We start from the raw sequence: 13649 nt of genomic DNA, 5'->3' as shown, positions 1-13649 counted from the left end.
AATCCAACGGAGAAGGATTTATTATCTGTTTCCTTCAAGGGAGGGTGCAAAGTCGTTCTAACAGTTTCCGTTCCTGGGGTACCAACCGGCCGCTCCTCCCCAACAGACGGTTTTGTTGAATTAGCTTCCTTTTTTTTTTTTTTCTGCTTTTGGCGCCACTTCCTACGACAGAAGCTGCTTGAGGGCGGAGGTCCTGGGGGTGTCCTGAGGCTTCCTCCCTCGGCCCACGTCCTACCCAGCACCCGCGGGGGGACTGGACTGAAGCAGGGCAGAGCCCGTCCCTGGCCAGGAGGGGAAAGTCAAGGGGGTGCCCCACTTCCTTCGCGCCCAGGCGCAGCGTACCGCTGCTTGCCACGAAAACCCCAACAGGGCTTTCTTTTGCCTGTTCGTACTGTCTACTGCGTGCCAGGCCCTGTGCTGGGCTGGTGTGGCGGGACAGGAGAGGACGTGCGGCTCTGGCTGCAGCGATGACGGCCTGGGGTCGTTCCCGGGGCCACCCCGGCCCACGGCGGCAAGTCAGCGGCCGCTTGCGGGGTGGGACTGGGGCGAGCGCGCCGGCTGAGAGCGCGGCGCCCGCGCACAAACTGGCGGCGAGCGGGAGGCAAGCTCCTCAGGTGTCAGCGCGCCGGGAAGGTGCGACGCACAGCCCGGCCCCCGCCCCAGCTAGGGCCAACATGGCCGCCCCGCAGGGAGGCGGGGCGCTCCGGGTCCGGGCAGGAGCTGGGCGGGGCCGCCGTCGGCGGCGCCAGCGCGCAGGCGCGGGACGCTCGGGACCCGGATGGAGGTGCTGAGGTTGGAGTTCCGCGGGGGTGGTCTGGACGCGCGGGCGAGGAGCACCCGGCGCCAGCTCTGCCGCTCTGGAGTTCTCCGGGGAGGGAAGCTGTCAAAACGGAGGACGAGAGAAATAAGGCGGAGGCTGTAGAGAAGCGAGGAGCCCCGCCCCGCCCCTCCGCCATAGCGGGGCCCCCGGCGCCGCCTCTTCCTTTGCGGCCTCCGGCCTCGTCTGCTTCCGGCCTTGTTGCCCGGCCCGGCCCTGCGGTTCCCTCGGGACGAAGTCCTGGGCCGCGGCTCCCTTGGGGTGAGGGTCGGTACCCCGTCCCGGGTAGCAACTGTGTCCGAAAAGAACAGGCTGGAACGGGCTCCCGGCACCGCGGGGTCCGAGCGCATCACCCCACCGAGGGTGTTAGAGCCTTCCCGAGAGAGTCCAGGGCTCCAGTTCAGCAGGCTTCCCAGATAGAGCCCATCACCATAAGCTTCCAGCAACAGCATGCGCTGTCGTTGGAGGAAGTCCTGGGCTAGTGTTGGAGACCTGGTGGTCCTGGCTGGAAAGGATTGCATACCCTTTGTGTTTCTGGCAGAACGCGCTCATGACTCTGGGCATAAAGGTTTTTAGGAAGCAGAGCATGAGGCGCCTTAAGTCGTGGGCGTGTCACTTGGCTCCAGTGAGCCTCAGTTTTCACATCCATAAAATGGCGATGGTAATTATACCGGCCTCCCGCGTCTAATGAGATCTCCGGAGCCTATCTCACGGGAAAATTAAAGAATGAAACTGGTCGGTTCTAAGCGTCCTGCCAGTTAAGAGTGTGATTTGGCAAGGGGCTTCTTTCAAAGGGAAGTCGGCAAATATCTAGGGGGATAATTGACTGTATTTTACTTGGTTTAGTTGTAAATTAAGTGTGGGTTGCATCTCTTGTGGCCACTGAGGCCAGAGTTTGAAAGAGGAAGCGAATGCGAGTCTGGTCAAGGTGCAGAGGAGGATTCTGATCCCTGCCTGTCTTGTGCGTGCAGGTGGGAAGCCAGTGAAGAAAAAAAATGAATTTATCCTAGGGCAGAGGAGATGGGCGTGCTTGTTCTGTAGTTTCTTTGGGTCTTGTGAATCCACTGTTGGAGATATCGTGTATAGTCAGCAAATACTCCTTCCTGAGGGTGTTCAGAAGCTTAACTTTAAACTGAACTTTCTTGGGTAAACCGACGTGGAGTTGGGAGGTGTGAAGGGCCCTCCTTTTCTCCTGGCCTCCCGGGGATGAAGTAAGCAGGGAGTGCCCCCTGGTGCCGGGAAGGAAGTACTGTCGCTGTCGGTCAGTCTTGTTCCCTTGGCGCAGAACTTTTATTTTCCCCCAGGGTTTCTGTGACTTTCGCGTTTGTTTTGTTGTTTAGTGTGCAGGTGTTGGTGTGTGTGTGTGTGGCTACAAGGGTGCCGTGGCATACCTGTGTGAGGAGGTCAGGACAACTGTGGGAATGCCGTCGCTCCTTCAACCTTGTGGGTCACCATGGCGGCAAGTGCCTTCACCTCCTGGGCCATCGGGCTTTTTAATATGGAATATGACGGGAGGAATATTTGGACCAGTGATTTTTAGATCCAGAGTCAGAACTGGCGATGCTGTATCCTGCCCTTGCTATTTCTAGTTCAGAACAGATGTTGGTTTACATGCTAGGTCCTGGGAATAAGGATGAAAAGCTCCTGTCCTCACAACAGCAGAATGTCAGGGTAAGAGGCAGTGAGAACATAGCCCAGTCTAGTGAGAATCAGAAATTTTCAGAAAGCCAGTGAAATCTAAAAGTTTGGATGGTGTTAGCCACCCGAGAGAAGAAAGAGGAGGCTTGCAGCTCTTGCTTATGCACAGTAGGAGGCATGACTGCTTTTAGATTGTTTAAGAGAGACAGAGAGAGAATATGAGAGAGGGAAATGAGAGAGAGACAGAATATGTCATGAAGTGTATTCTCTGCGCCTCAGAATGGCTTTGGGTTTTTGTACACTATTGCCACAGTGTGGAGATAGGAAATAGCTTTTACTCCTTCCCTAGTGGTAGACTGTGTCTTTGCCCTAAGTTTGTTTTAGCAATGGGAGCTGGCCAAAGTCCTGCTGAGCGGGGGTTTTCTTTTCCTTCCCCACTTAATTTAACAGGCCAGCTGAACACACATCAGAGCGCTAGCTGGCATGTGTAGTTATTACGGGCTTCTAGTATGGTTCTGTGCCCCACTTTGGGGACTCTGGTTTGGGAATTAGTTTATTATTCTGGGCAAGGGGGAAAGGGCACACGCCAAATAATAGCCACAACATTGATTTGTGTAGAACTTTTTAGTTTAGTCCATTTTACCATGGTGACAAATTTGTGAGATGGGGTGAGAGGAGATAAGTCTTAGCCCATTTTTCATGTAGAGGAGTCTCAGAGGGACCGAATGAGCACTTGGCAAGTGATAGAATCGGGACCTGAACCCAGGTCTTTGACTCCTACATAAAGGCATTCAACAGGCTTTTAAAGCTTCTGTGAGCTTAGCTTTCCAGCTTCAAGCTTATCTATGTAGAACTACTTATCTGACTAGAATAGAGTGCTTCAGAGTGACACCCAGTGGTCCATCTGCCTTCAAAATAGTCTTCCCTCTGGAAATGCCGTAGAAATGCTGTAGGGGTGGTTCCTGTTATGATTTTCTTCTGGCCCATATGTGACATTTTCTTCCTTGGGTGTTGGAGTTTAGAAGCCCGCGGAAGCTCAGACCTGGCGAGCAGAGGATGTGGCCCCGGGACCCCTCCCAGAAAGAGGTGCTGACATTCGCAGTAAGATGCCGCCTCCTAACTCTGACACTCCAGGTCAGTCTTTGATCCTTTCCCTGAACATGCTGTGACTGTGTGACTGAGGTAGGAATGAGGAGTAAGGTCCTCATCTCTCCGCTTCCTCTTGTGCCTCATCATGTGGTTGGGCCCATACACTTAGACCTGGCAGCTCAACAGTGGGCAGCAGCCTAAGTAGTGGTATTGATCTTGTGTCTCACACCCGAAGCAGCAGAGGCCCAGACAGGTTAAATGATTTGTCCAAAGCTACATCCAGAGCTGGATGGACCCCAGGCTCCCTCACTCCCTACCCAAACTAGAGGTTTTCCCACAGGCCTTGGTTATCTGATAGTCTCACCAACAGAGATACTTTTAAGGTGTGTGTGACAGCTCAGTGTTGACCAGGAGTTTGCGTACTAGGTTAGTGGACTGGGAGAGAGGAGGCATTTCCAGAGTTCTGAGACCACCTATGACTGGTCATCAGGAATGCTCCCCTCCTAGCCACTCAGTTCTCAGTATGTTTGCCCTTTTGCTGCCCCTCCCCCTAGGCTGCCTTGATGCATATTTTAATCAAAACCACACATGTATGAATTACTTGGTGCCTAGTTTAGTACTTTATACTTGGTAGGTCCTGAGTTTGTGATCATGAACACAGGTCAACACCTAGAGTTGCTGTATTGAGATAGTGATGTGTATTTCTGTATCACCCATACGTGGGACTGCTAGCTGTTTCCTTCGTAGAGATCTTTTCTTTCTTCCCTCTGAGCTTCTGAATCTTTCCTCCCCTATTAAACGAAGCATCTCAGCTTCTGCTGGCTTTGGGGATTAAAGTGTCTTTAACTTGGAGGCCTATGCTGTGACCTGTGATTGTCACCCCATCCCATTTCTTTTCACTGGTTTCAGTGGCCTCATAAAGAAACTGACCCATGAGTCAGGCAGTGGTGGGGCACTCAGGCATATCTCTGTGAGTTTAGGCCAGTCTGGTGTACTGAGTGAGTTCCAGGGCAGCTAGGTCTACACAGAGAGACCCTGTCTTGAGAAACCAAAAAGAAAAAGAAAGAAAGAAATTGGCCAGGCAGAGAATGGGCCTTTAAGTGAGCTGCACTCGCGTTGCTAGGCGGAGAGTCTGCCTCAGTGATGGCTCTGAACCAGCGTCAGCTGAGTGCCTGGCAGAACCGAGAGAGGAGTGAGGCAAGGCAGCATCTGGGGGAGGAGCCAGGACAGCTGCCTTCTCGTTCAGTGTGATTTTGGAAACAGTATATTTCCTCAAATCCCTGAAGCTCAGCCACCAAAATTATAGTAAGTACCTATTCCCAAAACTGTGCTAAATTGTGAGTGAAGGTCATGTTTTTCCTCAAGTAACTGACAACCTAATGAGGCAGAAAGACATATAACCCCTTCCAGCTCTCAAGCTCAGCTATCAGCTTCTGTCCCCAGCTACCCTCCACTGGTCCTGCCATCCTTTGCCAGTGACTGATTCTCTGCAGGTTTGAACTCCTGCCTCACTGACACTCTTCTGGCACTGCTTCTGTTGATGTCTGTGGTTTCTCTATGAAGAGGATACGTTCAGCAACCTGATCCTCATGTCACAGTCCCACTTGCTGTCAGGGACCCTGTCTTCACCACTCCATAGTGGTGCTCCAGAGCCAACACCTGCTAGAGAGTCCGCTCATGCATCTTAGTTTCTGGCTTTGTAACCCATGGAACCCACCATGTTTCTGTGGCCTCTGCCCATCAGCTTTCAGCCTCTTCTTCTCCGGCTGGTCTATTCCTTCATGGTGATCATTCCTGGGCAGACATGCAACTCCCTTCTTCTGTTACCTGATAAGTCTAGTCTCAGTTAATATAGTGATCCGCTTCCTCCATGCTTAGCTACCCTTTTAAAACAAAACCAGAAATGTGCAAGGGCATTACCTAGCCTTTTTTTTTTTAAGTACAAGATCAAGTGCGTCATTAGTACCACCTGGTGAATCTTGGTGAATTCCCATAGCCCATTAACCCTGCTGTTCCCTCAAATGTTTTTTGCATGTCAGTTACCTGGGAGACTTTTAAAAATGCAGTGTTGGATGGAGATATAGCTCAATGGTAGAATACTTAGTATGTGTGAGGCTCTGAATATTATATCCTGACACACACACACTCACACTCACACTCAAAAACACATAAAAATGAAAACTAAAAAATCCAATAACCAGGGCTAGCGGGATGGCTCAGGGTAGCCACGTGTCTCCAAATCTGACAACCTGACTTTGGTCCCTGTGATCCATGTGGTGGAAGGAGAGAACCAGCTCCCACAAGCTGTCCCCTGTACATGTGACTTGACATATACATAACCCCATGTACATAAAATCAGTAAAAATATAACATGTTTTTAAATCAAATGCCCAGGCTCTGTTCAATCTCACTTTAAGTACGAGAAAGACCTGGTGACTGTCAGTGTTGTTAAACTCCCGGGTAGTTGCACAACCTGACTTACAGCCAACACTTATTTTGTGTTTTCCTCATTCGACAATTTCTTTTTCTTAAACACCAAGTTCTTTTTTTTCTTTATTTTTAAGATTTATTTATTATGTATACAGCATGTATGACTGCAGGCCAGAAGAGGGCACCAGATCTCATTACGGATGGTTGTGAGCCACCATGTGGTTGCTGGGAACTGAACTCAGGACCTCTGGAAGAGCAGTCGGTGCTCTTAACCTCTGAGCCATCTCTCCAGCCCCCAGTTCTTCATTAGACCATCAGGTGTTTTAGACAGGCACAGTATCACAGCTTCACAGAGTTAAACAAATGCAACATGAACAAAGGTAACACGCCTTAAAGTAATATTCCCCAACACAGCGGGCCTCTTAACTGGGTCATCTCTCTATGCTCTTTACAAATCCAAAATAACTTTTCCCAGTACTTTCAAGTAGGAATTCTCATTCCTAGATACAAAGTCAAGAAAACCAGATGCTCCATCCCGTCCTTAGCCTATCTCCATGTGTCTTTGTGGCTTCACTCCTGAAAGTGAGATGAACCCTCTTCTCATCCATCTGCCCAGCGGGTCCTGCCCCTCTTGCCTGCCCAGGGTTCCCTCTAGCCTCCTGCCTGTTCAGTGGTTTCTCTTCACTGGCTTATTCCAGTGATATGCCAAAATTTCTCTCATCTCCCCATCCCAAGCCACCCCACCCCACCCCACACACACACCTGTCTAACAAACACTGGGACATGTAGGGGCAGAAAGACCAAATTCAAGGTCATCCCGAGCTCTGTTTCAAGTTTGAGCCCCATCCACGTACATTCGACTCTGTCCTTTTTACTTTACATTGCTCTACCTACTACCCCATTTCCCCTTTGTCTTCAGAGCAAACTGAAAATCTTGGTGTGCACCGCCTCCCCTTTTCTGTTAGCGAGGTGGCATCTCACCACCATCCTGCTGAAATAGCTCTCATCCGTCACTGGTGACCTTCACATTGTTGAAGTCTGTGATCCATTTTCAGTTCCTGTCTTACCTGGGCCCATCAGCAGCATTCAACAATTTCTCAATCCTGGTTTCCACTTGGTTCTAAGACTCTATTCTCCCCTGGGCTTCCCACATCATTCACTGTCCTGTTTGTGTGCCTGGGACTCATTATAAATGTCTATCAGGTTGGCCTGGAACCCACAGATACCTGCCTGCCTCTGGCTCCTGAGTTCAGAGATTCAGGGCTTATGCCAGCATGCCTGCTTCCTGCTTTCTCTCCATGCTGGATCCTTATGTCCTTGTCAGGAGGACTCCATCGTCATCCTTGATGGGCTCTGTCTTCAGATCTCTCCTCTACTTCTACTTTCTCCCCAGGCAGGCCCCTTCATTCTGGGGGTACCATCCCTGCTTCCATCTCCAACTTATATGAACCCCGATCTGGCTTCTCATTTGTAGACGCAGGCATCTCCTGCTTGGTTGACCTCTGCACTAGAGTTCACTATTTAGCGTTGGAGCTCCTTACACACACACACACACACACACACACACACACACACACACACACACGCCCCATAGCAACAAGTCTGTTTTTCTCATGTTATTAGGTGGTAATTCTTTTCTTCCAGTTACTCACCAACGCCCTGGCTCTCCTTCACCCCACAGGCACTCTTCAATGCCATCATCCCAGACCACCATGCAGATGCCTTCTCTCCTCCCCGCCCGGCCCCCTCGGGCTCTGTGGATCAGCTTGTGGAAGGTCTCCTGGGCGGTCTGTCTCGATGGGATGCTGAACACTTCCTGTTTATTGCCGAGCACGGCTACCTTTATGAGCACAACTTTGCCTTCCTGCCTGGCTTCCCCTTGGCCCTGATGACGGGAACTGAGCTGCTGAAGCCTTTGCGGGGCCTCTTGAGCCTGCGCAGTTGCCTGCTGCTCTCAGCCGCGCTTCTCAACCTCCTGTTCTCCGTGCTGGCCGCGGTCGCACTTCATGACTTGGGTTGTCTGGTTTTGCGCAGTCCCCGCCAGGCCTTGTATGCAGCCATGCTCTTCTGCCTCAGCCCTGCCAGTGTTTTCTTGGCAGCTGGCTATTCGGAAGCTTTGTTTGCCTTCCTGACATTCAGCGCCATGGGGCAGCTGGAGAGGGGCCGGAGCTGGGCCAGTGGGCTGCTCTTTGCTCTTGCCGCTGGGGTGCGCTCCAATGGGCTGGTCAGTGTAGGCTTCCTCGTGCATTCTCAGTGCAGAGGCTTGCTCTCTTCTCTTGTGGTGCGGAACCCGCTGAAACAGCTCGGCAAGCTGATGGCCTCTGTCTGCTTGTCGGTGCTCACAGTCAGCCTTCCCTTTGCCCTCTTTCAGTATTATGCCTACAGCCAGTTCTGTTTCCCAGGCTCTGCCCGCTCCATTCCTGAGCCCTTGGTGCAGTTAGCTGTGGACAAGGGCTACAGGATCACAGGAGAAAACGAGCCTCCATGGTGCTCCTGGGGTCTTCCCCTCATATATGGCTATATCCAGGATGTCTACTGGCATGTTGGCTTTCTGCGATACTACGAGCTCAGGCAGGTACCCAACTTTCTACTGGCTGCACCAGTGGCTGTACTGGTTGTGTGGGCAACCTGGACATATGTGACCACCCACCCTTGGCTCTGCCTTACACTTGGGCTGCAAAGGAGCAAGGACAGTAAGACCCTAGAGAAGTCCCATCCTGGCTTCCTCAGTCCCAAGGTGTTTGTGTACCTGGTCCACGCTGCAGTGTTGCTGCTCTTTGGAAGTCTGTACATGCATGTTCAGGTGAGGTGGATTTCTCCCTGGAGTGTCTATGTGGAAACATAAAACCTCACAATCAGGGAAGATAGTAACTTTCTCACTCACTGGCCCATGCCTAATTTAGTCAACAACTGTGGGCAGTCAGATGTGGTCAGGCACAGCTATAATCCCAGCACTGAGGAGGAGGAGGAGGCAGAGGGTTTTAAATTAAAGGTCAGCCTGGACTACAAAGCAGTTTTCAGATCTGCATAGGCTAAATAGCTAGACAAACACAAACCTGGGGCTTTCTTTGTACCAGAATCTAAATTAGAACTCTGAGATGGGACATAAGTAAGATAAAATTACTGCCTTAATGAGTCTCATGGTATAAACACCAAGACAGACATATTAGATAAAATTAGGGGCTAGGGATGCAGCTCAGTTGGTAGACTGCTTGCCTAGAATGCATGAAGATCTCAAGTTCTTTCCCAACACTGCATAAAACGTTCTATAATCCCAGCACTTGGGAGGTAGAGGCAGGGGGAGCTATATAGTGAGACCCTGCCTCAAAAAACCAAAAATGGTTAAGGTCATTCTTTACTACATAGTGAGTTTAAGGCCAGCCTGGGTTATATGAGATTATATTTGTTTCAAATTATACTACTGTTGTTATTTTTTAAAATAATATAGCCAGGCAGTGATGGCATATGACTTCATTGCCGTCACTCAGGAGGCAGAGGCAGGTGTAAAGTTGAGGCCTGCGTTGTCTACAGTGAATTCTAGGACAGCTAGAGCTACACAGAAAGAAACCCCTTCAATAAATAAGTAAGTCCAGTGGGTGGGTCTCTGAGTTTGAGTCCAGGTTACATAGTGAAACCCTGTCTCAAAACAAAAAGTAAAATCCACCCAGGCGTGCTGGAGAGATGGCTCAGCAGTTAGAAGCACTGGCTGCTCTTCCAGAAGATCTGGGTTCAATTCCCAGCAACCACATAGCAGCTCACAGCTGTCTGTGACTCCAGTTCCAGGGGACCAAACATGATGATACATACTTGTACTTCCAGTGCTTGGGAAGCAGAGATGGAGATCGTCCCAAGTTCAAGGCCAGCCAGCCTGTTCTTTATAGTACATTCCCAGCCAACCAGAGCTACATGTGATCCTGCTCAAGAATCCAAGGAAATGCAGATAAAACGTTGCAGAAGGGGCTGGGGATTTAGCTCAGTGGTAGAGCACTTGCCTGGCATGTGAGAGTCCCGAGTTCAATCCCCATCACTGAAAGAAAGGTACAGGCACTTTTTAAAAATTTTTATTTATTTATTTTTGATTTCTTCGAGGCAGGGTTTCTCTGTGTAGCTTTGCGCCTTTCCTGGAACTCGCTTTGGAGACCAGCTGGGCTCAAACTCACAGAGATCCGCCTGCCTCTGCCTCCGGAGTGCTGGGATTAAAGGTGTGCGCCACCACCGCCCGGCAGGCACTTCTTACTAAGCATGATTGACCTGAGTTCAGTCCTTGGAATCCACATGATAGAAGAGAGCTGACCACACACACAATCAATTAGTGTATTTATTGTGAATGTGAAAAAGTAGTTAACTTACTAAGGCATCATACTTAAAATGGGTTCTGAAGAGGGAAAAAACATGTAAGAAGCATGTATAAGTGGGGAGATGGCTGAATTGTTGGAATGCTTATAGTGCAAACAAGTTGCAGGCTGGAGAGATGGCTCAGCGGTTAAGAGCACTGGCTGCTCTCCAGAGGTCCTGAGTTCAATTCCCAGCAACCACATGGTGGCTCACAACCATCTGTAATGAGATCTGGTGCCCTCTTCTGGCCTGCAGGCATACATGCTGTATACATAATAAATAAATAAATCTTTAAAACACACACACACACACACACACACACACAGGAGGTTGCATCCCCAGCTTAGCACCCACCCACATAAAAAACAGTCTGTGGTTCTTGTGCTGGATACACAGTTTAGCCAGTCAGTGAACTCCAGGTTCTCAAAAGGTCAATTCAAAACCATCCTCGTATACAGAGTTTAAGGTCAGCCTGCACTATGTGAAATTCTATCTCCAAAACAAAGAAACAGCAGAGAACCGCTCCAGGCCAATTCGGGAAGGGATGGGCACAAGAAAGGTGTGAAGGCTGTTGGAGGACTTGGTTCACTGGAGTGTAGGAGTGAACAGGTTCTCTTGGGGCCTTTCTCTGGCACACAGACTGCCCACGTTGGTCTTTTAGGGTGTCTTCAGCACAGGCAGTAGACATCTTGTCCAGTGTTTGAGCTGGTGGTGGCAGTACAGGACCAGGGATTTGGTCTTATGTCCAGTTCTTAGCTGTCTCCAAGAAAGTCCTGTCCCTATGCTGACCTGCCCTCCCTCACAGGCATATATTGACAATTTGTGGTGGTCTTTGAGCCATGTGGTTCGGGGAAGTAAGAAATAGCCATCGGTGTCACTGACTGGATCAGCTCTGGAGTGAGTGCCAGGCAGTGTTGGTGAGAGCCCTTGGAGATTGGCTCAGAACTGAGAGATGAGGACGGTTGAACCAGGCCCTGCTGCTTCTCTCTGCTCCCAGCCTGTGTGAGAAAGAGCCTCTTTTGGTTACTAACCTCCAACAGACTAAAATTTCGAGGCCGTGGCCTAAAATAAGATCCTATAGCGATGTTAGTATTGGTTGGCCCATTATTGTGGTAATTAGCCTGAGACTGTGCTTATTGGTAATGCAAGGTTGGCTGGCTGGTGGCCCACCAATCAGTCTTGCAGGCAGACCTGAGCTTTGCTGGATTTGTTTTTCCAGTGTGATTTCCTAGTTGTCAGGCATGGCTCACCCGGCCGCATCACTGGCGCTCCAATCAGTATGGCTTTCTTTTCAGGTTCTCACACGATTGTTGGGTTCTTCCACTCCTGTTGTGTACTGGTTTCCAGCTTACTTGCTTCAGAATCAAGAACCACTGTTGAGATCTGTGGATACAGTACCTGAGAAGCTTGCAGAAAACTCCCCACCAGGACAAAAGACCCCCAGAAACTGTATCATGAAACTCTTATACAACTGGAAGGCCTGCTCTCCAGTCACAAGATGCATTCTAGGCTACTTCCTGACTTACTGGCTCTTGGGACTACTCCTCCATTGCAACTTCCTGCCTTGGACTTGACCTGGAGTCTCAAGGGACAAACTGGAAGCTAATTTAACCCATGGGCTGAAAGCTTCAAGATATACTGCAAGCACACCCTGAGAGCACTGTCCATCGGTATCTCCCTCTGTTCCTCTAGAGGAATGGAGAATGTCCTGCTGAGTGGAGCTGTCTCAGATCTCCCTGATCAACAAGTATCAGACAATCTTAAACTTCATACTGTTTGTTTTTCAAGACAGGGTTTCTCTGTGTGGCCCTGGCTGTCCTGGAACTCATTCTGTAGACCAGGCTGGCCTCAAACTCAGAGATGTGCCTACCTTTGCCTCCCAAGTGCTGGGATTAAAGGTGCACACCACCACCTGGCTCCCCATGTATAAATTTAAGTGTTTGGTCAAAGCTCTAGCTGACTTCCTGGTCCCCTCAAGATGATGGGGACAGTACAGTGAAAGGAGAGAAAAGGGACCACCTGCTGAGTGAGACGTGTCTGAAGTTGTCTTTATGATGTGTGTGTGTATTTATATAAAAAATCCTACACACTATGAACATTTGAAAACTTGTACTCGCAATGAATCACCTTTTGGGGGGAGTCACGGAAGTTGAGACAGGGTTCCTCTGTGTAGCTCTGGCTGTCCTAGAATTTGCTATGTAGCTGAGGCTGGTCTTGACCTCACAGAGATCTACCTGTCTCTGCCTTCTGAGTGCTGGTACTAAAGGTGTGTGCCACAGGTTCTGCTGAGTTACTTTTTGTAAATGATAGGGGCTTGGGGCTAGAACTCAGTAGTAAAGCAGGTGAGGCCCTAATTTCAATAATAAATTATTTGGGTCAGAGCACATGATTAGAGCCTCTGGATCCTAATCCTCAAGTTCCAGCTCTGTGATCCTAAACTATTTTCAGAGTCTTCTTTACCCGCTTGTTCCCTGGGATGTGGTTTAGGGAGGGACTAGTCCCCTGGGGTATGGTTTAGATCTTTTAGCCCTTAAACCTGAAATTACCTTAAACAGATCCCAATCTAAACACCTGGAGGCTCAAATGTGACCTAAGGAGAAAGTCCTCTATTTTCTTAGATCAATTAGAAACAATCTCCACCCCGGGAACAACCCTGAATAGGAGCTGCCATGGGGCGTGATGACACCTGGTGGAAAAGGCTCGCCCAGGATGACTGGGTTCCATCCTCAAAAGCTCCGCTTGATTGGTAGGCATGACTCACAGGCACCAGCACCGCAGCCCTGATGGGGCACATCAGAGCGAAGGTCAAGGCTGTCTAACGCAGCATCTGCCCTGCTTCCTGCCTCTGCTTGGTTGCTAATAGTAATATCACTGACCCATCTATCCCAGTTCTCCAGGATGCTGAGGCAGGAGGTGAGTTTGAGGGGCAGCTACAGAAAGACCCTGTCTAACTAAAAACACTGGCCCTTCCTTCTCAAGCCAGGTAAGAGTGTGGCTTTGTGTCATTAGCCTTCTGACTCCCCACTGAGCCAGAAATTCCAATGAGCAGCATTCTTCAAAACAGATGGCAATCAGCTGCGGCTTCTGGAAAGCTGAGAGTTGGAATTTGGACACACTCCCTCCAACCGTGACAGAATGCTCAACTTGCCAGCTGAAGGGAAGCTCCTGGCCCAGGCCCAGCACCCTCCGTGGGAGCCTCCAGCCAGCCTGGCCAATGAACATTCCCACCCATCACCACCACACTAGCACAGCCAAGCATTTGGTCCAGAGTCAAATGCTACTGAAAATGTACACACAGATTGGGGCAGCCCTCTGCCTTCTGCCAAGACACCGAGTGCCC

The 13649-nt window shown here is 50.0% G+C and overlaps 1 protein-coding gene across 3 annotated transcripts; it reads left to right on the top strand.

Moving 5' to 3' along the window:
* The first annotated feature begins 670 nt into the window (after positions 1-670).
* On the top strand, positions 671-12131 carry Pigv (phosphatidylinositol glycan anchor biosynthesis class V). 3 transcript variants are annotated; one of them, XM_036177432.1, is made up of 4 exons: positions 671-1078; positions 3478-3589; positions 7656-8777; positions 11605-12131. In XM_036177432.1, the coding sequence occupies exons 2-4, from the start codon at positions 3512-3514 to the stop codon at positions 11881-11883; spliced, it is 1479 nt and encodes a 492-aa protein (XP_036033325.1). In that variant the 5' UTR covers positions 671-1078; positions 3478-3511; the 3' UTR covers positions 11884-12131. The 3 variants fall into 3 exon arrangements, with proteins under 3 accessions (XP_036033325.1, XP_036033326.1, XP_036033327.1); XM_036177433.1 differs by having other exon boundaries at positions 681-792; XM_036177434.1 differs by lacking the exon at positions 7656-8777 and having other exon boundaries at positions 750-792.
* Positions 12132-13649: the final 1518 nt, after the last annotated feature.

Source organism: Onychomys torridus, chromosome 2, assembly GCF_903995425.1.
Source record: "Onychomys torridus chromosome 2, mOncTor1.1, whole genome shotgun sequence".
In the NCBI taxonomy this organism is placed as follows: domain Eukaryota; kingdom Metazoa; phylum Chordata; class Mammalia; order Rodentia; family Cricetidae; genus Onychomys; species Onychomys torridus.
This window is presented reverse-complemented; position numbering and strand designations above follow the sequence as displayed.

What these genes read in the sequence shown, in the direction of transcription:
- Pigv (XM_036177433.1), top strand. An exon ending in TCCTAACTCTGACACTCCAG is followed by an intron (nt 3,590 to 7,655) that starts GTCAGTCTTTGA and finishes TTCACCCCACAG; the next exon opens with GCACTCTTCAATGCCATCAT. An exon ending in GTCTGTACATGCATGTTCAG is followed by an intron (nt 8,778 to 11,604) that starts GTGAGGTGGATT and finishes CTTTCTTTTCAG; the next exon opens with GTTCTCACACGATTGTTGGG.